We start from the raw sequence: 25,035 nt of genomic DNA on the forward strand, positions 1-25,035 counted from the left end.
GCCACTGCCTCCTCCACTTCTCCTTCCTCGGCAGCTTTGCAGATGGGCCACACACACACACACACACACACACACACACACACACACACACAAGCGGCAAAAGCGGAAGGCTGCCGGTGCTGCGGCCGCCTCCGCCGCCGCCTCCTCCACTTCTCCTTCCTCGGCAGCTTTGCAGATGGGCCACACACACACACACACACACACACGCACACATAAAAGCGGCAAAAGCGGAAGGCTGCCGGTGCTGCGGCCGCCTCCGCCGCCGCCACTGCCTCCTCCACTTCTCCTTCCTCGGCAGCTTTGCAGATGGGCCACACACACACACACGCACACGCAAAAGCGGAAGGCTGCCGGTGCTGCGGCCGCCTCCGCCGCCGCCACTGCCTCCTCCACTTCTCCTTCCTCGGCAGCTTTGCAGATGGGCCACACACACACACACACACACACACACACACACACAAAAGCGGCAAAAGCGGAAGGCTGCTGGTGCTGCGGCTGCCTCCGCCGCCGCCACTGCCTCCTCCACCCAACCAGTATCCCGCTTCTCCTTCCTCGGCAGCTTTGCAGATGGGACACACACACACACACACACAAAAGCAGAGAGTTCCCCTTCCCCCTTGTACAGGAATGAAAGGCCCCCCGAAGGAAGCCCAGCCTCTTCACCGCACCGATCCGCTGAGGAGGAAAAAAGCTTATTTCTATTGCCACGTGCAAACTAAATTAAAACAACTTGGGAAGCTCGCCCGTGGGCTGCATTTAGAAGGATTTGGGGGCTTTTGTGATTTGCTTCGCCTACAAGTGCCTTAACCACGACTAGCCCATGGCTCCAATTCAACAAAAAATGCTCTCTCGGTGCCTTCCAGATGCGTGAAGGTCACCCTGACTACAACCAGCCTGGGATTTGGAAAGGCTTCCCAGGTTATTGGGACAGACTGGCTTGAATACTTGGGGTAACATTTTTCAGGAGGAGGATCCTTATGTCCACCCCGATAGGGCATCTTCCCCTCACAAATCTTCCCTTCCCTTCCAAGCGGGAGCCCCGCAGCAAATGACCAGCGTTTGGACAGCGTGTGAATGGGCGAGCGTCGCCGTCCCCAAACAACGCAATTCCTTGCAGCGATGCGGACAAGAGGGAAAGGAAGCCCAGTGGCCGGACTGCGCTCCCGCCCTGCCTCCCCAAGGGCTCGCGCGCGTCCTAATCGCGAGGTTGCTGCCCCTCGTGAGCCCGCTGGCTGATGCTGGCTCCGTCTCTCTCTCTCTCTTCCTTCCTCCCTCCCTCCCTCCCTCGGTCTCCCCCTCCCCCTTTTCCGGCTCAGCCCCACGTCACCAGGAGACCAAAACGGGGACATCATGGCAGAGCGGAGGAGACACAGGAAGCGGATCCAGGTACCGGGCTGGCTTATCTCCTCCCTCTTTTCGCAACCGCTCTGCGGGATGAGTTTCCCTTTTCCTTCTGGCTCAACCCCCCCTCCCCCGCCCGGTCACCCTTCCCTCCCTCCTCCCCCTCCGCCTCCTCCGAGGTCGCCGCCAGTCAGCATCTCTCCTACCGTTTTTGCGGCTTTTCCGTCGCCCCCGTCGCCACTCCCCCTTCCCCGCGGAGCCGGCCGCATCCAGCGCCTTCTTCCTCTGGAGGGAAGCACTGAAGTTCTTTTTTTTTTTTTTTTTTGTTCACTGGAGTATAAGTCGAAGTGGATTTTTTCACCCCAAAAAGTGGGCTGAAAAATTCGGCTTATACTCAAGTATATACGGTAAACTTCTTTATTTGCCTATCACTAGATAAGTGTTAGGGGATTGTTATATCTGCCCTATGCCTTCAATGAAAATCTTTTCTAGTTCTCAGAGAATCTTTAAAGTAAGTCCAATTTTAGGGAAACCAACTGGAAATGATAGCAAAGGGCTGGTTTTCAGAAGTGGGTGGGTCTGAAAAGGTTTGCATTCTCTGCAAAATTACTGCACAAAGTTTTGTATCATACATGTAGTTTAGTATAGCTAACTTAAGTCAATAATAACATGAGATCTGACTTTTTTTAAAAAAATGAGGACTCTATTTACGGTATATATCTAGCCTTATCTTTAAACAACATTTTAGTCCTTACTTATTCTTTCTTCCTCTCCTTATAAACTTACAACTTAAAAATGTATGCTGTATCTTAGGCCTGAAACTCAACATCGTGGCCCTACTGCCCATGCAGATAATGACCTTCCTGAACAAGAAGAAGAAATACTGGGGTCAGATGATGATGAACAAGAAGATCCCAATGATTATTGCAAAGGTATGAAATTACAATTCTACATTTTCAGTGTGTTCGTTTTAGGCCAGTAACTCTAGGCTAATAATATGAATGGATGAAACCTTTGCATAAGCCACATTATGAATTTGCTTTTAAGGGAAAACAGGAATCCATTTATTGAGAGGAAATCATGGCTTAGAAGATTTAAATCTGTTTATAGTTAAAAGCAGTTATCCCCTAAGGGTATGTCTTCTTTGTTAAACTAAACTTAACAATTTAAGTTAATAACTTCAAGGTGAGGGAATATGCTTATTTCAGGTATATTTTATATACCTAATATAGGCATGAAAGTCAGCTGGGTAATCTCGGATAAGTCGCTCTCTCTTAGCCCAACTCATTTCACAGGGTTGTTGTGGGGAAATAAGAGCCGGAAGGAGTTTTAGGCATGCTCACTGCCTTAAGTGATTTATGAAAATAAAGGCAGAACAGAAATAAATTAAATTTAAATAAATATTTAAATGGTCCACAAATTGCAGAAGGAGCTGCTGTTGCCCTTCGATGGGCAACACGCTTGAACTTGGTGCTTCCCTCAGAAAAAGTCTTGTCTCCCTATCAAGGTCCTACACTTAGGTTTGCTAGCCCAGAGAATGCCCAAGCATGTCTGTAAAAGATAAGAGCATTGGCTTGTGGTTTGTCCCTTTCTCCAGCATGACGAGTGGAGAATCCACAGATGGGTTGATCTTGCCTTTCTGCCCTAGAGACTAAGTCAATCAACCTTTGCCACGCCTCTCTTCCTCCGGCTAGGAATCTCCAGTCATGACTTAGTCTTAGCCCAAGAGAGATGTAGTGAAGATTGGCTCTAGCAGAAAGGCAACACTATTGGATATTTCTCCAGGTTGTATTTTTCCTTCCCTTCCCTTTCTCAGTGCTACAATTTAAACCACTGTGGGTCTGAGCAGTTTTTACAGGCTTCGGCTGAAGCCTCAACATATTTTTAGCTTCTAGGCAAGCCACACGTGTAGCGGTCGCCATTTTGGGTGCTGCTTTTGTTGTTCCCGGGTGGGAGGGGATCCTCCCTTCCAGCGAGGGCAATTTAGCCGCAAATAGACTTAATTTGGCACATTCAGCTAGCAGTCTTCTTACCCCGGCCATTGAATCTACTGCCCCAATCAGTTAATTGTGTCCAGCGTCGGAGGAGGTCATTTTACCGGTGGCCGCCATTTTGAAAACAGTACAATGACACTCAGGCCTTTCAGAAGGCCGGAATCACGAGGCGTTTCTTCAGGGTGCTTATTCAATTTCAGCTCTTATTATAATCAGAAAGAGCAACAACAGCCTCCAGCCTAACAGCTATTACAGAGGTGTTCAATCGCTCCAGGCATTTCCAAAGGCTTCAGGGCGTGGCTGGGTGCCTGCCTTAACTGCCGCCATTTTCTTCACAGTTTTTACTGCTTATGTTTATTCCTGATGTTGCTCCTGGGAATCTGGAGTGAGGAAAAGTTATGACAAGGAGGAGACGTCATGAGGAGGGGATGCCCTCATTTTCTCTTAAAAAGTAGCTGAATTAGGGCTGGAGAAGAGGAATACCTTGAATACCAAATTCAGTCTGTTTTCCATTGCTTTCTGAATAGGATTTTTTTGTTTTTCTTTGGGGGAAAAATGTTAGTCATGCCCTCATTCACATTTCTTAACATCTCCTAACCTTCACCATGCCTGTAAATCAGGAATGAAGATAGCCTTTATGTTTTCCAGGAAAATATGTTTTAAATATTAGCTTAGTAAAATGAGTTGAAATATTCCAGGACATGGAAATGTACTTGCTGGTTTGAGACATTGTAGCTGCTTAGTAACACATGCATGCACAGAATTTATATCAGACTCATACATGTAACCATTTTAAACTGCATTGCAGTTTTACTCTCTGCTTGATCAGGGTGACAACTAGTTTGTTTGGGTACACTTTGATGCAAAGCTTGGAGTGCAGTCTAGGTGCACAATACTTTGTGTATACAAAGCTGGATTGCAGCAAGAATTTATTCCAGGTATACCTAGTGAAAACAACAGGCCTAGGAAATTACACAAGTTTCTCCAAGCAAAAAGGACTCTAGCTTCTTGCACACTTAAAATTCAGTTACTGTCCGAAGATATCCCAATGAAATAATTACTTTTATTCATAGAAGGGAGAGTGTTATAAACATTAATACTAGAAGGAATAGGAAATAATAGTACAAAGTTTCAGAACCATGTCATAAAGCTTTCATTACAACTATTATTATAAGGTACTAGAAAAGGAAAAGATAGTTTAAAAATAGTTTAATAAACACAAACATTTTAGAAGTAAAACACGATTAAAGAAATGGTTCAGTAGCCCAGAAAATGAAAGAAAAGCTAATAGCCTTTAAATGTTTGATGGAAGTAAATTCATGTAATGCCTAAATGCCTAGTGTTTCCTGATTTGCCTTCTAGTTACTGGGAAAGGCAGAGGTATTCATGAGAATCTCAGTCACCACATAGAAAAATGGTCTACAGTTAGAAAAAGTGTGAGATATTATAAAAATGGTAGAATTCTTTGTGTTCAAATTACTATGTAAATATATTTAATTCTACTAATGCAAAAAAAGCATTTATATGATATAGCAAAGATTAATAATTTCTTCCACTGAAATGCATTTCTTCCTCTTTAACGAAAAAGAATTTCTAAAATTACTAATTATGCAATACTTGTCAATGATAATTCTGCTTACATAAATCCAGTATTTTAGCATCTCTCTTAACAAAATAAAGGCAGCCCTCATTTAACATTCATTTGGTCAGCAACCGTTCAAAATTACGATGGTGCTGAACAAAGGGACTTATGACCGGTACTTGAAGTTAAGGCCATTGCAGTTCCCCTGCGTTCATGTGTGAAAATTTGGGTGCTTAGCAATCCGCCTCCCCTTATGATTGACTGCATGGGCACTGCGACTGCCCCCACCTGCCCATCTCCTCTTCCCAATCTCAGTCACTCACCAGTGAATGCAAAATTGCTATAGCACTAAAGGCCACTACCCACTTCATCATACCCAAGAGAGCTTTCAGGTATACATGATGATTTATTAAAATGCAGTATTGTATTAATTTAGCTTGATTTATTGGTTTTTATACTGTAAAACTGAGTTTTCTGCATTTGAGTCTATATAAAGTTATGCAAATAAATTTAACTTTTTCTGTTGAAGTTACAGCATATCCTCAGTTTAACTGTATTGATTTAATAATTCATTATACATTTTGTAGGTGGCTATCATCTAGTAAAAATAGGAGATCTGTTCAATGGAAGATACCACGTAATCCGAAAACTGGGATGGGGACACTTTTCTACAGTGTGGTTATCGTGGGACATTCAGTAAGTCTTTGTTCTTTTAGTTGGAGTTTCTGTTAACTGTTCAACAATATTATAGATAAATCACATTTTTTTTTCTTTTCCTATTATTTTGAAATCCAGAACATTCCTATTGTGTTTTATAAACACAGTGATACGGATATAATGTTCAAATGTATTTTGTCAGGATTCATCCCTTTGTATCATTTGTTCATGGTTGCGTTTCATAAGCCTTGGGGATGATACTTTGCTCAAGAATGATCTAGAGCAGGGGTCCCCAACCTCCAGTCTGTGGCCTGGCACTGGTTCATGGCATGCCAGAAACCAGGCCGCACAAACAAGTGAAGCCCCATCTGCGAGATGTTGGTAGCTCACAAAACCATGACCCCTCTGGTCTGTGGAAAAACCTCTCTCCACAGAATTGGTCCCTGGTGCCCAAAAGGTTGGGGGCCGCTGATCTAGAATTAGCTCTTTCCAACCACTCTCTCCACACACTCACTACCCACAGGAGATAGTTCTAAACTATCATATTTTTATCTGTCAGCATTATGTGGTTCCTAAGAATAATTTGAAATTAAACTTTGTGTCCATTAGGGGGAAGAGATTTGTGGCAATGAAAGTTGTAAAGAGTGCTGAGCATTACACAGAAACAGCTTTGGATGAAATTAAACTCCTGAAATCTGTGAGTATATAGAAGTAAATTATTACAATATAGCTTCAAACTATATTGTGAAAAGCGCTGTTTGTCACAGCTGGCTAACCTTGCATGTCCTGTTTCCTTTCATACGTAGATAATAAGAGAAATTTCAGTTTTTATGTGCTTAAAATTTGGTTGGATTTAGTTATAGGCTTTAGTTGAGAGTGGGGAATATACTGTTCACGTCATCATCTGCAGATGTCATTAACATTTCTAATAGTGTGCTTTCAGGAGAATTTTATGAAGGGATTGAAAATAGGAAATGAAATTTCACTGGATGGAATATGAATTATTGTCTAAGTAGATAATTTGGAAATATGCTTTTTAAAAAACTGGCATGTTATGGAAAAGAGGTGTTAATATGAGAATGTGGCTATCTAAAGACAGTCAGAAATGATGATTCATTTGGGTATTAACTTAAAAAAGCAATAAGAGGATCTGGAAAAATTCTTAGAAGGTTTGGAGGGATCTTCCTGTACTCATTTTCTTCTGTCATTTGATATATTTTTTCTCTCCTTTATACAGGTCCGGAACACTGACCCAGATGATCCAAATCGAGACAGAGTAGTTCAGCTTTTAGATGACTTCAAAATCTCAGGAATTAATGGTTCCCGTATCCTTTGAATAGAATAAATCACAAAGCATTGGTTTAAATGACAAGTTTACATAGCATTTAATGTACCGTAACACTAATTTCTGTCCATTGTTCAGCCATTGCAACTTACGGGTTTTTGACTTTGCTGTGAGGTATAATAGCAGAATTATTAGTACTTACATCCCAAGCTTATCCAACTATGCCAACTATGGTTGTTAGGGTATTTTTTTTAAAAAAAAGATGTATAGCTTTTTAAACGGGGGGGAGTCAAATTCCTTTAAGATCATAGGGGAAAGAGGTTTATTTTGGTACTAAAAGCTTAAAAAATAATAATTTCATCCCATGTGGTTCTGATCTGCTGTATAATCTCTGCATTCAAATATGGAATGGTCTATAAGTCTTCATATTGTGCCATCGCCCATGTTTCTTGATATTCAGTCACAATACTAATACAGATGCTCTATAAAAGTTAATGCATACAAAAAGAATACTAATTCAACATTTCAAGAGAAATTTCATTATTGGAATAGTCTAGAAATTCACCCTTGACTCAGCTCAGATATTTGTATGGTATTTGAAGTTTTAGGGCATCATCTTCTGAAATGGATCATCAAATCAAATTATCAGGGGCTTCCACAACTTTGTGTAAAACAAATCATCCATCAGGCAAGTTCCATATCTCTTCCATGCATTTCAGTTCTAATTTTGCTTTTAAAATTTGTTAAAAATACTTTTGTCTTCAGGGTTTATTAGCAAAACATGCTGTTGAATGTGTGAGATATAGATAGTCCTTTAGTTACAATGGCTTGTACATAATAATCAGTAATTTTTTTTGAATCAGTAAATAGCACAATAATTTTATTATTGCCCTTTAATAACTGTTAGTACCTCTGGATGGGGCTCATTTTCCCTGACTGAACTTGTTTGTAATCTGAGAATCCTCTTGACTTAGAACTTCTCAAGAAGCAGGTGGCAATTTTGGCTAGGAGAGTCTTTGCACAAGGCCTTCTTGTGTATAGAAATTATGGCCATTTCTGTATCCAGAGGCCATAATCCTACTTTGATCTCCTTTCAGTTGGGCTGTTGCTATTCACTCTAGATGGATTTGACCTGAAGACCATCAAGAAGATACAGTAGGTCCCTGAAACAGTGACTGGAGTAGTTAAGGCTACTTATCAATTTACTTAAATAGTCACTACTGCTAAAGCTGCACTGGTTGGCATTTGGCTTCTAAATACACAATTTAGGGTGCTGGTGCTTGCTTGGGATCTGAATACCTGCAGGACTGTTTTCTTTTAAAGATACTGTCCCATCCGATAAGAGCTAGTAAAGAGGGCACTATTCAGATTCCATTTCTGATGGATTGTTGTTATTAGGGACAACAGGATTGTGTCTCCTCCATCTCTACCTTTCACCTTTGGAACAAGGTTCTACCTGAGGTCATCATTAACCCTGTTGGCACTAGAAAAGCTGCTCTAACGTGGCTATTATGGAAAGCCTCTGGAGGCTTTGTAAGACTGATCATCTCCTTAGAGTATGTTCTTATCCCTGTTTTGGGGGGAGGGTTGGTAATAGTTATTTGGATTGTTAGGTTTTTCTTCTTTTATCTTTGAAAGGTGCCCAGAGTCACTGAGAGTGAGTTGGCCAGCCATGTGCATTTTGTTAAATAAATTAATTTCTGCATTCTTTGTAAGCTGCATTTGAACTTCTTAGCTACATATAAAGTGCAGTAAAAATGTTATAGAAGTAAAGTGGACAGGAAACTTAATGTGACCCAATCAAAGTGTCATAGGGTACTTCTGAGCTATACTTTTATCTCATGGTGAAATTGTTGGTCCTTTTTTGCAAAGCAGGGCTGCAGGACCATAGATAAATGGCTTTCTGTAGAAAAATCAGGCAGAAATGGAATATCTCACTAGGAGAGACCACAGATCACTATTCTGACATGCAACATTGAGATCTGAGCTGTATGTTAGCATGCCATCTCTTCTGTGAGGAGAAATCATGTGAGTTAATAGGAAGTTAATAGGAAGTAAAAAGCAAATAGTGTTGAGAAAATGCTGCAAAAAGGAGGTCAGATACCTTAAGCATGTACTTTTTCAACAGATGTGTTTAAAATTATCTCAAAGGAAGGCAAAGAGGAAATTATTTCTGCACTGTTGCTCCCAGATTGAATAGATATGTACATGAAATCACTAGAAATTAAGCTTGATTCAAAGATTACTTTTATCTTTATTAAATTTTGTCTCTTCAGTATTCCATTAAATGTTCTATGTTGTATGCAACCTGAGTACTTGATTTCTTTTATCTTTTGTGTTTTGCAGGTCTTGCAAGGGCTGGATTATTTGCATTCTAAATGTCGGATTATCCATACTGATATTAAACCAGAAAACATTTTGCTGTGTGTTAATGACCAATACATCCGTAAGCTAGCTGCAGAAGCTACTGAGTGGCAAAGATCTGGAGCCCCCCCACCTTCTGGCTCTGCAGGTTTGTGCTTCCTGATTGTTGTCACTTCAAATTTGGTTCATTCTCATGACAACTTCAACTATTCTGACCCTCATTAATCTTCTTAATTCTTTTTTTGGCTTGGATGGAGGGCAGGTGTTAATTTCTTTCTGGTGATCTAATTTGTTCTGTTAATAACCCAAACTGAAGAAGGAGAGATAAATTCTTGAAATAAATAATATGGAATATTTCAGTTTGTTTATAAAATGAATGTGTTTTATAAAAAAAAGCTTGGGAAGAAAATATAAATTGCTGTAAACGTAAAAGACTTAGATATTTAAACTATTAATAATTTTAGGTAGGTAAATGCAAATATGACTCTGATTTCATTTAAATCTTTTTTTTAAGTGGCTCTATAGGTAGTCTTTGAGGTATGACCCTAATGTGGAGCCTTCTTTTCAAAACTATATTTATGACTTTTTTAACCACTTTTCTCTCAGTTACTCATGTCCTGATCACCTCCCAAATGGATTGCTGTAATATACTTTATATTTGCCTGCCCTTGAAGAATATCAAATTAAGGACTAGCTCAGATAACTTGGTTAAATGTCATATCTAGCATATGACATTTAACCAAGTTATCTGAGGGCCACTTCTCGCCATCAGGTCCACCAGGATAGGCATGTTGTTGTTCTAGTTGGTTAGGGAGCTTTATTTGATGAGCTTCCTATTCAAGTGCTGATCTGGCTCTGCTTATCTATTTTGAGATCAATCAGTAGAGTCTGCGACGTTAAAAAATGACATATAGAATATTTCAGCATCCTCCCCAAATATGCTTTTCTGTGGAAAAATTGGGGGAAATTTCATTGCAACAAAATTTCTGAAAATTTTCTCTCAAAGAACATTAATGTTTTAGAGGTGAATCATCATTATTGTTTGTCACACAATCAGCCAGATGTTCAGACTAAATCTGGCATTTTTATCCACCTATCGAGTCCTTCCCAAGGACTGGGGATAGGCAGATGTGAATGTTTGACTCTGTGAGGCTTACAATGTGATAAACCATTCCTGATGGGTTACATTTTAATGTGAATATCATCTTAATAGAAATAATATTCTGTTTAATAAAGATTTGTGTATTGTATAACTTGTACAGTGTCATTGGCTCCTAGAATGGAAACATGCTAATGATGCTTTTGCTTTATTTCACAGTGAGTACTGCACCACAGCCCAAGCCAGTAAGTTTGATTATTTCCACTTTTTATATTTAGATGATGCATTACATGGTGGGAGAGCATCTTCTTGTCATTAGCTGTGTCTGGGACTTTAGATTTTAAGTGTTAAGAGATTTGGGCCATGCCTCTTTCTGAAAGCAAAGAGGTAATGGAGTTCATTTTAATGAAACACTTTTTCTTGTCACAAAGCTCTTTTTGTGGTGTCACTTATTAAAGCCAGAAGAAGCTTCTCTCCCAACTTTGATGAGATTGTGCTGGACAATGTCAGCGATACTGTATGTTGTCAAGAAATAAAACAACTTTGCTCTTTAAAGCAACAAGGCCACATTGCTTCTTTAAGAGCATTTCACTTAAATCCTCATGGAAATGAAATATTCCTTCAAAAATTTGCACAGCCCTACAACATTTATACTTAAAGAGCATATAGTGGTTCTTTATGTAATCAGTGACATATAGACGACAGTAAAGTGTTAGGGAGAATTGGCATTCCACAAACAAAGAAATAATGATACAGTTTAACAGTTTTGTAATTTTCAATTTTTAGTGAAAAGTGTAAACACTTGAAACGATGGCATTAAACCAGGGGTCCCCAACCCCTTACGCCGTGGCCCATTACTGGGCCTTGAGCCTTTCAGAACCTGGCTGCAGAGAGGACAGTTGAGTGCATGTGCATGTATCTTCACTCATGCAAGCAGTGGGTGAGCTCATGCGTGCACACTCATTTGCACTAGTGTTGGATGTGCATGCCTACCACTCACGTGGAACCATCCCTTCCCCCTGCCAGTCCGCAAAGCCAAAAAAAATTGAGAAACTCTGCATTAAACCATCTATAGGTAAATCAGCTGTCACCACAGAGTTTCCATGTAGCATCTTTGCTATAGTATACTTAATAGCCAATGAAATCATGAGAACAGGAGAGAGACTGAATTAAAGCTGAACTTTACAATCCAAATGATGGCTGCTTAGATGGAAGTATGTTCTTTTGAACCCAGTGATATTTCTTACTAGCCATTACAAGTTTTCTGTGTACGTAGTATCTCTCTTTAGGGATTGCTAAGGAATTCCCCTTTTATTATTTATACGACTTTGGAAAAAATGCCTACTAAATTATTATTGCAATAAACAGTAGACATGTAAAAGTTAGCTGATTTGCATTTATCTCTTAGGCTGACAAAATGTCCAAAAATAAGAAAAAGAAATTGAAAAAAAAGCAGAAACGACAAGCAGAACTGTTGGAGAAACGAATACAAGAAATCGAAGAGATGGAGAAGGAATCAAATCCTCTGCAAACTGAGTCTGAAGAACAAGAAGTGGAGAGACCAGTTGAGCTAATTTTAAAAGAGAGCTCCCCAGATGAGGGGCTGCCAGCAAAAATAGGTATTGATCTCTAGGGAAAAAAAATGTTTGGGATCAACTTATTACTCTAATCATGCATTCTTTGATGTAATCATGTATTCTTTGAAGTTGAGCGGGTATTAAAAATAAAGATTTGAATTGATCAAAGTTTCAAGAGATTTGGACTGATAAATTTTAATTGGCTAAATTAAACTTTCCTAACATGTAATAAATGTTTAAACCTAAGTAATGTTCAGACCATCATTATCTCTGGGCCCAAACTATCTCAGAGGATGGTGATGGAGAGAAATGATGAGAGGAAATGTTATTTATACCATCTTAGAAAAAACATGGGACATCAGCAGCAGTGATATTTTTTTAAAAAATGGTTGACTGGCCTGTATTTCCAGTTGCCCCTTATCAGGATTCATTGTCTTTCGTTTTGTGTCTGTTCTTCCCTTGACCCATAGTTTCTGCTTTTTTTCTTTTTTCAGAGCAAAGTAGCTTAATGGAGGGAATTGAAAAATGTGTAACAGAAATCAATTGCAATGGATTGGTGCAAATTTCTGCCTTCTCAAAATCTATCAGTCAAGTAGCTGTGAAACTCGAGGAGGACGTTCATAATGCCAATGATTTCACTGACCCTTCTCAAGAGCAGGAAGAAGAGAGCAGTGCTTATAGCCAAACCAATGGTGGTTCAGAGAACCTAATACAGGAAGCAATATCACAGCTTCCTGTGCCCTTAATTTCAGACGTTCTGGGTTCAATGGTTTGTCAGGAATCCACATGTGAGGAGCAGTATTTAAATGAACAGCAAATCAGCCAATTACAAGAAAGCATCCGGTCAGAAATTCCTTCAGAAGATGAGAATGAAAATAATGGGTCTTCTGAAAACAGTAAAGGTACAGCACATTGATTCTTTGTCATAAATAGTTTGTTTTTGAGAAGAATATTCTTTTTAAAAAATATGTAACAATAAGCTACTCAAAGTTGCCTCAAAGTAAGATGGGTGGCATATAAATGTAATCTTAAAACCCCTAATATTTTTTGGTTATATAGCTTTTTTTCTAAGCACTATCCATATATGAGTCTAATCTTACAAGGATCTTGTACAGTATGTTAATATTTTTAAAATTAGGCCATTTATAATCCATAATTTGAGTTTGACATGTTTTGAATAAATCATATTTAAGTTTATTTCTTTGGCTTAAGGAGATAGCAAGCTTAATTCCCACTATGATTTATAGTTAAACCATTGTTTATTGTAATTTCTAAACCACTTCATTGGTATGAATTTTATGAAAGATGTTCAAAGATTTTTTTGACAAAAAGTATCTTCAAATTACATTTTTTATTGTAAGCTGCCCAGAGTGATGAATGGATGGATGGATGGATAGATAGATAGATAGATAGATAGATAGATAGATAGATAGATAGATAGATAGATAGATAGATAGATAACAGACGGTTGAGCTAACTAATGTTTATGCTGAGTCTAGAAAAAGCTGCTGCTGGAAATTTCCTCTTTAATCCACTTGAGCCTGGGAATGCAGACAAACTCAAAGTGAAGATAGCAGATCTAGGAAATGCTTGCTGGGTGGTAAGTTTATTATTCTTTCCCTACTGAATGCCAACATGAACCTAGTTATCATTTAAAATATATTAACAGACTTCTACAAATGCAAACTTAATTTGTTCATAGCTCTTAAATTGTACTGTGTTCCCTTGAGAAGATCAGTTCTTTGTCATACAAATTTTCAAAAGACTTGATTTTATTGGGTGTGCTGTAAGTACGCTGTCAGAATTTCACCCTAAATTTGTACTTTAAAGTGACTCCAATTTCCAATCCAACATCAGAAACGAGAATTCCAGAATCCATGCCCTCAATTTGGAAAAGGTATCTTATCTCATATATCTTATATAAATTTAATAAAATAAAATAAAAAAATAAATCTCTGCTAGCAACCAGCTTATTGTGGCTGCTATAAAGCTAAGAGGTATTAGTTTGTTAGATTAAAACAATGTGATATATTACTCTGGTTGTGTATTCTCTTGTAGAAGCTCTTAATTCCATGGATAGCATAGATGGAATGGCAATATCGTTTTTCCCCCTTTTTATTTTGAGTTGTACTATATTTAGATCAGAGAACATTAACTTTCTACTCAGAACTGAAAATAAATAAAGGTATATGACTTTTCTGAAGGTTATTGTTGTACAGGTACCCTAGCTCATTTCTGAACTTGTATGAGGCAGTATTCTGCTTATTATCTATGTGAAACTATTCAGTTTTTCCTATACAGATTAAAGAAGAAAAGATGGAATATGTTCCACTATCCCTTTCACTGATAATGCTGAAAGCCATTCATATGAAAGCATCCTAAGATTTTTTTAAAGCCAGTTAATTAATATATTAAATGTTTGCATGACGTATGCTGTTAGAATAAAAGGCAAATTGGAGTTGATTCTATTATTTTTGTTTTTCAATATAATTTGTATGTAAAACATACAAAAAACATTATATCCAATCAGTTTAATTTAGGGAAAAATATGTAATATTATAGCATCTATAATATGCAATATTACATATGTAAAATATGTAAAAAGAACTAATAATTAAAAGTATGAACATTTATGTAAGACAGCTTGCCCCACAGTTTCCATGATCTTGATCCATGCAGCCCAACCTCTTCAAGGTACATGGGAAAGCTGCTTTTAACTGTTGATTAACAGACCATGCATCCCAAGATTCATGGTTTATGCTCGGCTCAGCACATTTTCTGCATTGAATTAATTTTGAAAATAATCTGATTTAGTCATAGAAGTTCCACTAATCTTTCTTTGAGAAGGCTATATTTTTTATAGAATGGAGGTGGGAAATTTCGATCCCATTGTTTGTGTTGCTTTTCTAACTTTTTTTTATTCTGCAGATTCAGATTCTAGGGCTGGTTACTCAGATTCATTGCGCACAAAAGGATTTCAAGATGCCAGAAAGCAATAGGCACATATTTCTTTTAGCAGAAGTACTAGTTTAGGATATAGCAGATGCCTTGAGCATCTCCAGCTCTGCTTCTAAGTGCTTGGAAAATGATGGAAGAGGACACTGCTTGCTTGCTGTCCCTAGTGTGTGGCTTTTTAAAAAAAAATAATTCTTCTGCTTTCGAAAATGTAACGTTAAGTAGTTGCAATTTATTTTAAAAGAGAAGGACAGAACAGTATGGGGCAAATGATTAAAACAGCATCTTAATGGAAACTAAGATAGAATGAAATACATTTATGAGAGAAAACAGAATAAAAAACAGGTAATTATTTACCATCTCCTTCCATGGCTACATTGCTAATAATGCTATGGATCCCCTGGACTTTAATTGATGCCACTAGTGAACTTTGTGGGACTCGGTTTTGTTAAAAATGTACAAATATAGAGAATTCTCCCAGAGGTGTATCAGAATCTTAAGCCTCCCTCGAGGATTTATATTACAAGTGAGTCAGATCATCTTCCATCTTAAATTTTGAAAAACTAGAAATTAGATAAAAACTTTTTACTAATCATAGAAATTTATTTTGCTTGTAACACGTTTCTTTTGCAGCATAAACATTTTACTGAGGACATTCAGACAAGGCAATACAGAGCTTTGGAAGTACTGATTGGAGCAGGATATAGCACTCCAGCTGATGTTTGGAGCACTGCCTGCATGGTAAACTCGGTTATACTACCTAAACTTCTTGTATGATGTTGATTTGCAATTTGGGAGGATCCTATCACAAAAAAACTGACTTAATTTCTACAGTCGGTGGTGGTTCATTTTATGTTGTATATCACCCTGAAATCTGATGTGCTGAAAAAGCAATATTTGGATTACTTTAAGTTCCTTTTTTAACAGAGCACTTCATTTAATGAAAATGATTTTTTCATTTTAATTTTATAACTGACAAGTACTCAAATCTAATATTCAAAACCACTTACAAGTCTGAAATCCAGTTACTAATTTACCTACTTACAAAACAGTAAGCAAGAGACACTGCCTTAAATCAAATTTGTGAGAATCTGACGTATGTTGCAAAGCACGTCTAGGACATGTCTAAATTACAGAGTCATTACACATTATGGAATAATTAGAATTATGCTTTAGCAGTTTGATAATTTACCAAATAAATTCTGACAATTATCATTTTCATCTTCAGGCCTTTGAACTGGCTACAGGTGACTATTTGTTTGAGCCTCACTCTGGTGAAGATTACTCTCGGGATGAAGGTGAGAACTATGCCAGAATTGTGTTAGGTAGCAGAATCTGGATAGTAAGAAAATCAGCAGAGAAATATGTGTGTGTGTGAGGGAGGGGGGGGGGGTTTAAAGAAAATCAATCTTAGATTCTCATATATAGTATCTTGGAGAACATTAAAGTTTGCAATAATGGCAAATAAATGGCTATAAATTAGAAGCATGGATGACAGAATCAATTTCTGTGATTTTGCAGTAATGATCTCAGCAGCATTTATGTCTGAATTAAGGACACAAATTTAACACATACATATATTTCAATAAGTATTTTGTGAAGTTTGTTTTACATTGCAGAGTAATGTGGGATAAAATTATAAAAAGAACCATGCAAAATGACATGAGCCACAAAGAGACAAACTCAGAGGTTCCCTCATAGGCATTAACTTTACAAAAATGCCTTGCACTACATTTCAGGACACAATTAAATGTGTTCAGACCCAGGATTTCAGTTGATCACTATATGTTGCTGATTACCTTAAAGTTCTTGCTGTTACGTTTGAAGGCCATGCAATAGAAATTCAGTCGGTCAAAATCAAACCACACAAGTACATTGAACTACTCTAGCAGAAAAATATTTAACTGGGAATCATAATTTATCTTTTACTTATTAGAATCACTCACAACTACTAAAAAAGCACAAACTGTTAAGCAATCCAGAGCAATATTTTCTGATCTCTGAGGCCTCAGGAAAGCCATGTTTATGAGATTTCCGCATATTAGGAAATCCCAGCAAAATGGAGGTAGACTTTTTTGGTACATGCCAAAAACTACGCATCCAGTCCCAAGGTTCACAATAAAGTCAATATGAGTTCATTCTAATTCTTATGGCCTCTGCCTTATTTTCTCTCTGGAAGCACAGATCATATTGCATTGATTATAGAACTTCTGGGGAAAATACCTCGTAAGCTCATCGTATCTGGAAAATATTCCAAGGAGTTTTTCACCAAAAAAGGCAAGTGGGAAAATAATTTGAATATTTTAAGATTTTATTGTGAAGTTGAAAACGTTTGTACTGCATTTCTGAGACATTTCAAGAACATTGTACTTCAAAGTACAATCAAAATTGAGTCTAGCCTGCTTCTGTCTGTCTAGTTTTATTTATGGCAAGAGCCCCCAAATAGCAAAGAACAAATATAGTATAAAATAAAATAATAAAGTAAGGGACACGGTGGCTCAGTGGGTTAGGACGCTGAGCTTGTCGATCAGAAGGTCGGCAGTTTGGCGGGTCGAATCCCGAGTGCCGCATAACACTGCCACCTAGCAGTTTGAAAGCACGTAAAAATGCAAGTAGAAAAATAGGGACCACTCCGGTGGGAAGGTAACAGCGTTCTGTGTGTCTTTGGCATCTAGTCATGCCGGCCACATGACCACGGAGACGTCCTCGGACAAGCGCTGGCTCTTCGGCTTTGAAACGGAGATGAGCACCGGCCCCTAGAGTCGGAAACGACTAGCACGCATGTGCGGGGGAACCTTTACCTTTACCTTAAAATAATAAAATCAAAGGCATCCTTAAAGCCTCTACAGGCAGCAAATTGCCTTTCAGGAAATGGAATATTTTTCCTCCCAGATATGCTACTATAAAACATTGATCAGTTATTCTGCCAGGTGTGAAATAACCTGAGCATTTGCTAAAACAAGGTATTCCTCATGAAAGATTATTTTTTCATTAAATTACTATATTTTTAATAGTAAATTTTATTAAAGATTATAATTACAGTAAGAAAAACCAATAGAAACAACAACAACAACAACAAAAGTAATTTGTGCTACTCAGTTTTCCCAGGATTGATAGCAAGCTAAACTTCCTATAATTGACAGGGTCTTTTATTTCTCTCTTCTTATACAGGTAGTAAATGTGAGAAACGGGCACTGAAAAATACTATTTTCCAGTGCCACTGTAACTTCAAACGGTCTGAACTGTTTTAAGTCGAGGACTAACTGTATATGGAACCGATAGCCCTATTCCAACCTGAAGGAATTAAACCAGAATTTTCCCCCCCTGGAAATAGGGCTGCTAATAGAGGGTCGTACCAATGTGGTTTTGTTTAAAGAGTTTGATTGATATATTTTTCTTGGCTAGAAACTTTACCAGAGTTTATTATTGAAATAAGAAATTTCGAGATGAAGAGAGAAGTGTTCTTAACTCAGCTAGCAATTACTCCAAATGAACCTGAAAACTAAATGTTCCAAAAAATGTATAATATCACTAATGCAATGACATCCTGTATGACAACAAGTCCAGTTTCCTATGTTTCTGCACATGTTTCTTCTATAGTGAAAAGAATTACCTTTTATTTTGGGTGATAAATATACTTATTTGGTCTCTTTGAAGATAAGGAAGAAAGCTTAGAATACCTGATTTCTCAACCATGCTTTGGAATCTAGATTCTGCTTAAAATATATTTTGCTCTGCAGTGCTGTCTGCCTGCCTCCCTCCCTGCCTGCATAATGGAAATTAGGAATTTTGGAACAGAAAAAAGTGTTTCTTTTCTTTTAACTCAGTTCTGTCAACTGTTCTGTTGGCCTTCCTGCGCATATTATATTAATATTTCTGTTATTATTCACAGGGGACCTGAAGCACATTACTAAACTAAAGCCATGGGGTCTCTTTGAAGTATTGGTGGAAAAATATGAATGGTCCCAAGATGATGCAGCTGCATTCACAGACTTCTTATTACCTATGCTGGAGCTGAATCCTGAAAAAAGAGCTACAGCAGCACAGTGTCTCAGGCATACCTGGCTCAACTCCTAAACACTCCAGTCTGATATGGTGGCCCTCTTAATTGGATTACAGCATAAAATATATATATATAAACACACACACACACACGCACACACAAACCTAGATGTCCCAGCTGTCCCTTTTCCTTCTTCCAGGTCAACTTTTTCCTTGTTGATTTTCAGAGTGAAGCTTCTCCTTGAAGGCTTTTTAGATAAATCTAACTGTTCATGTGAGATTGTGTATTTGACTTGGTGGGGACTATTACTAGCCAGTGGACATCCAATATGATTTGCAATGATTGGAGTTTGCCAAAGAATTTTTGTGGGAATGTGAAATTATTGCATAGTCTCTTCCTTACACAGATACCTTACCTAAAAGGAAATCTTCATGGGGATAAAGTCCCTTAAGTATATTGCAGTCATCCCAAGGGGGATGTGAAGAGCTTGTGAATCCCTCCTTAGCTCACTGACTCTGGGAGTCATTTCTTAGTGCACATTCAGTTGCTGTTGCAGTAAGAGGAAAAATAGCAGATGGCACCAAGGGTAGTAGCTCCATGAGGAGCACTAGATTCAACTAAATCCTTAAGTGTCTGCTCTGCTGCTTGGATAACTTTTTTTTCTTATTTTTTGGACATACTTTAGCCATTGAATCTTTTGAAGTTTATATATATATATATATATATATATATATATATATATATATATATATATATATATATATATATATATATATATATATATATATATATATATATATATATATATATATATATATATATATATATATATATATATATATATATATATTACACTTTTTGATCTCTTTGGTGCTCAGGCTATATATATATATATAAAATACACTTACGCATATATATATATATATATATATATATATATATATATATATATATATATATATAAAAAATACACTTACGCACACCTGCCATTTTTGATCTTTGGTGCTCAGGCTAGTTCTGAGTCCAATAAACTTTGCTCTCCAAAGGTGGGGCATAATATAAACCTGAATAAGTTTCACAAGGGAAATAAAATGAAAGAATGTGGTAAAAGTAACCATTTCTGCAGTATGTTCTATGCATTTATTCGCTGCAGAGGGGAGTCAGAGTACCCATATTCTATGCCAGGTCTGTCCAGTATGTAGCCTTGGGCAATATGTCATTGCCAACTTGAGCTCGATAAAGTATTTCTGCAACCCAACCTGGAGTTCAAAAGTAGGAATTTACCAAGTTTGTGGCAGTCCACTTGTTACGTAGGTCTGCTTTATGCCATTGATGTCATATTGGCCATGCGTGAAATTGTATTTTTATTAGAGAACAGTTCTCAGAAAGGTAGATTATATCCTTACTATAAAATAAGGAAAGGTGGTATTAGTGCTATCTTTTCAACCTTGCTTTATGCCCAGACCTAGAACCAACAAATGTTAATGAATGTAATGTTATCAACTGTGTTAACTAGTCTAGAATGCTAGACTTTAGAAATTACCTTTTTAAATAGAATGCCGTTTTTACTTATATATTAACTTCAGGACAAATAGTCTTAATTTTCTTCCAGTAGAGATGAAGTGACAAATTCTGTTTCCAAAATCATTACAAATATACTGCTCAACAGAATATATTGTAACTTTTAAACTCTAAGAAGAACTGGTTGTGACTGAATCTTATCAGATTTTTTTAATTAGAAGAATATAAAACACTTGTTAGTTTTACAGTAAGCATCTCCTAGACTATCCCTGGTTACTTTCTTTTAAACTTCTTTTGTATCCAGCTGTAATGATAGGTTTGGGGTAGTTGGGACTTCAGTTGCCTTCCCAACAATGGACCAAATAAGAATTTTGAGATTAGAAAATTCTCCAAGGCTGAAAAATGCTAGAGAACTGATACTTTTCAGGCCCTGTTTGGGACAATTCAGTGCATATGCCAGTAGCAAGGTCATTCTTTTCATTGTGTGGCAAATCCCCATTTAGAGTCCTTTTAAGATGCTCCCCTTTGCTGAAAAAAAATCTGATTAGCATGTGTTAACAAAGCACCATATCTCCTTTTTAATTTGGTCATGCTACCGAGACTGGGGTCTTAGCAAAAAGTTTGTTTCTGTTTAGAAAAGCTTAAATAAAGTTCTCTGGGCATAATCTTAAAAGGAAAATGTTCCAAAAGTTTTAATTTTATTCATATTATTTGGGGTATCTTGCCTCCCAAAAGCACTTCTGTGCCTGTCTATAAAAAGATTTAGGGTAGGACTAGAATGTATGTTTGTATTTCCTTTCTAAATACTGTGAAGACATTCTGGCAAGAAGAATTGAACTTCTGGTGACAATGTAGCCTGGCTATCTGACTAGAACAAGAGGCATCTCTTGGTTGTAACAAAGGCTTCTTCTCCAGTGAAGGAGACTGCTCACAGCTCTTTTGCACTAAAAGAGAAGTTTTGAGATAGTATGAGTGGTAGCTTGTCTGGATTGTCTGCGTACTTTGTAGTTCACATCAGGTTCACTCAACTTCCAAATTGCCATAAAGTGCTCACTAACCAATTTGTACTTGTTTTGTTGACCTAAAACTAGAAGGAAAATACATTTTTATTCTTTCTATTGGGTGTATTGTCTTTTTTTTCTTTGTAAATACAGCACAATAAACAGATTATCCAATAATCCACAGATACTTTGGATATGCTGTCTATGTTCACCTGAAGTATTTGTTGTAGAGCTCTTATCAGAAGTCCTGTGAAATATAAATGATTTACACACTCTTAAGCATAAACATAATATGACATGTGGAATAAGATCAAACCTGTCACAAAGTTTAGGATGGTGTTTGAACCTAGTCAGTGAAAAATTAAATATGAGCACTACTGATGAAATCCTATGGTCACTAAATATAGTTTTGTAAGTTATGGATAGGAGCTCCTATAATGTTATTTGGCTGTTTTGCTCTTTATTTTTAGCCAAATTTATCATCAGAGCAGTACTTGGATCAGAGTGAGTTGGAGAGGAAAAAAAGCTGGGAAGTTATATGCAACTGCATTTAAGGAAAACATTTCATTCCTGAGGCTAATTTTTTCCTTTTTTAAAAAAAATGAAATTTGTGTGCCTGCACTTGCTTGAGCTCTTGCTAGGCTCCTCTGCATATGCTCTTTAGGAACAGGAGAAGCAACAGAACCTCTGTCCAGAGAGGGCAAACAGAAACGAAGGCAAATGGAGGGAGGAAAACTATCCTTCCATTTCCAGTGAATCATGTGAGAAAGGCAGGATTCTGAACTGTAAAAATATAAGTTAGGAGCTTCGTTTAGTCTTTTTAAAATTGCCAACACTAATGAATATGATGATAGAAAGTCAGCTAATGTAGTGGTATTGGTTTATTAGAGTGTCATATGTATGACTGTCAGTTGAGCATAAATTGAGTTTATATTTAATGCAGTGATCATCTGATTCTTCCAACGTCTCCCTTGAAACCAAGTTAGCTTAGCTGAACATCCTTAGGAAGAAAGATGCAAATAAGATCTGACATATACCATCTTATTTCTAGGTTAATAGATTTCTTGCTGTCAATGAAATGGGAATGGGAAAGGACTTTTCAAGGATAAAGGGAGGTGTACTCATAGGAAGAATTCAATCCTTGGATGTGTTCTGCTGAAGGGAGCAGCAGGCTTTGGGTTGTAGATGAATCAAGCGTTAGAAGCGATAGGTATAGTGCTCGTGGACTTAGCATACTATGCTGAGAAGCTGTTGGATAGTACCAAAAGCAGCTGTCAGGACCCACCCCAATCCATGTCTTAGGAAAACAAAAACTCTTGGAGTCAGTTCTAGTCCCAAAGGAATTTTTACTAGGACATGCTTGGTTGTGGAAATACAAGACAGGACTTGGTATTGTTTTACAAATTGAAACTTTTTATATAAAGAGTTCCCGGTTCAATCCCCCTTCCCTCAACCTCATTTGGTCAGCCCCCCATCATTTTACTTCGTGTCATCCCTTTCGTGTGAAAAAAGGGAACTTTGAATCTTTACGGTTATTGCCTTCTTCCTCTACAGATTCAAATGGAGACACAGGCCAGATGCCTTCTTCTCTAACCCTCCCTTTTGTTCCCCCAGTTCAAAAGGTTTCCCTTGGTCTTTGAAATAACCTAAGGCAGGTTGAATCCACATGCGCTCCTCCTTCCTTGGGAGATGGCAGAATCCATGGGGGCGGGGGGAATAATTTTTTAAACATACATTTATGAATGTGATATAAATGGATTCTGACAGCAGCAGTCCACATTGGATTTAATGATATTTCAGTAATCAGCCAATTCTGAAAACCAAATGTAGGCACCTAAAAGCATATTAAGGTCCAGGGCTGCTTAAGCATCCTTAAAAACATCTGTTCCATGAATCAGCTAAAAGAACAGGTTGGAAGTTCCAGTGCATAGATTAAACTGGTGCCATGGGAATAATTTAGATTGGGCACTAATCTAAGACACTTTGAGTAAGTCAAACCTGCATAAGAGAGACTCCACTTGAACCAGAATAGAACCAGGCTGATTGACTATAACATGAAGAAAATAGAACAGTTCTCAAAACATTCCCAGTTTTCTGGGAAAACTGGCAAGTGCTCCCCATCATGACATTTCAAAAAAATCCCATAAGTGATACCCACATTGTTGAAGAAGGGTTAATAGGAGAGAGAACAAGACAAAGGGTCATGTAAGATGCACATCAGCAACATTTGAAAAAAGACACTGTAAAGGTGTTTCTATGCAAAGGCATAGTAATCAGAGCCATTTAATTAAATGTTACAAATGATAACTTTGATATGTAACAAATCCAGTAGAATGATGTCATAGGGATATGGTCATCCCTGAAAAAGACCTTTATAAAAAGAACAGCATGAACTGGGATGGAGGTGCTCTATATCACAGAGGGTGAGGGTGTGTATATGTGTGTGTGTATGTACGTATATATATAAAACCTTTAAAAGATCCATATTTTTTCAGAATTGCCTTGTGGCAAATGTAAATTGGATATACAAATACAAATATACTGTCACCCCCTTGATTGAAATGCAAACAGTAATCCTGAATAATATCTTGGTCCAAAAGCTCCAAGTTGTAACTCCTATGTACAACCTAACTTTTTTCGGTTCATATTAACTGGACAAATGAATTAATGGGGACTGTAGTCATTTGGTTTAAGGAAAGCAAAATCCCATAACTTATGTCAATGCATGTATCTTAACAAGCCTGAAAAAAAATACAATTCTGGTGAGAAGGCTTGGGCAGTTGCCATATGTGCTACATAGACATTTTAACTTACACAGGACTCACAAGACTTAAAGGGTTACATTTTCCTGAAGTAGAGTTTGCAGGGCAGCCATATGCCTGTTATAAGTAATATTAAACTAGCTGAATGGATGCAATATTTAATTCAGCAAAATGTTTTGAGGTCTATTATTAATTATCCAGATCTGTTGGGCCCCACAGTTATAGAACAATATACAAAACATTGCAAACAGTATGTGGAGATCGAAACCAATTAATGTCATGCTGAATAAAATTTACTTTGTCATAGTCGCCTTTTCTGGAAAAGCGCACTATTTTGCAGAATCACTCTTCTATAATACAGACTGATGTGTCTAGATAACTGTCAGAATCCACATTAGCATTCATGTGTGTCAAGTAGCTTGAGTTCAAAGTCAAGTTGGGGTGCTCAGTATTCAAGGGCAGAAGTAAGTACACTTGCGATTCCTTCAGTATTCATCTTCATTTATTTGCTTCCTCTGCAGGACAAAAGAAAACCATAATAATCGAGAAAGTGCCATTTCCCCTCCCCATTTCTCCAAAAGCAGCTAATGGAATAATAACCCCTCTTTCATGGTCTACATGTTTTTCAAATTTGGCCACTTGAAGATGACTTCAACTCCCATCATGCTGGCTGAGAAAGTCTGGGAGTTGAAGTCCATACATCTTAAAATAACCAAGTTTGGTCTAAATAGAAGCTGTGATGTCACACGCTACACATAGGATAGAATTTGCCTTTAGCGCTTGATGAAGACTGTTGAATTTGTTGAAGAAACCTTGACTAGGGTTATAAATCCAGGGAAGAGAAGGCTCTGCTTTGGAGTAACTTAGTGTTACTATGGTAGCATGGCAATGACA

At 37.7% G+C, this 25,035-nt stretch overlaps 1 protein-coding gene across 2 annotated transcripts in view; it reads left to right on the forward strand.

Moving 5' to 3' along the window:
- SRPK1 (SRSF protein kinase 1) overlaps nt 1-19,564 on the forward strand; it is a gene marked incomplete at its 5' end in the record, with an annotated part of 34,386 nt that extends 14,822 nt beyond the window's left edge. The window contains 14 exons of one of the 2 annotated variants that reach the window (XM_081322633.1): nt 2,155-2,273; nt 5,505-5,613; nt 6,184-6,271; nt 6,812-6,899; nt 7,441-7,547; nt 9,206-9,371; nt 10,542-10,567; nt 11,731-11,941; nt 12,394-12,801; nt 13,399-13,499; nt 15,488-15,595; nt 16,083-16,152; nt 17,039-17,131; nt 18,747-19,564. In XM_081322633.1, coding sequence (XP_081178759.1) covers nt 2,155-2,273; nt 5,505-5,613; nt 6,184-6,271; nt 6,812-6,899; nt 7,441-7,547; nt 9,206-9,371; nt 10,542-10,567; nt 11,731-11,941; nt 12,394-12,801; nt 13,399-13,499; nt 15,488-15,595; nt 16,083-16,152; nt 17,039-17,131; nt 18,747-18,931 — 1,879 coding nt within the window. In that variant the 3' untranslated portion in view covers nt 18,932-19,564. The remainder of the gene's footprint in view (nt 1-2,154; nt 2,274-5,504; nt 5,614-6,183; nt 6,272-6,811; nt 6,900-7,440; nt 7,548-9,205; nt 9,372-10,541; nt 10,568-11,730; nt 11,942-12,393; nt 12,802-13,398; nt 13,500-15,487; nt 15,596-16,082; nt 16,153-17,038; nt 17,132-18,746) is intronic. The other variant, XM_081322634.1, reaches the window with a different exon arrangement.
- Nucleotides 19,565-25,035: the final 5,471 nt, after the last annotated feature.

Source organism: Vipera berus, assembly GCF_964194415.1.
Source record: "Vipera berus genome assembly, chromosome: 3".
Taxonomy (NCBI): Eukaryota; Metazoa; Chordata; class Lepidosauria; order Squamata; family Viperidae; genus Vipera; species Vipera berus.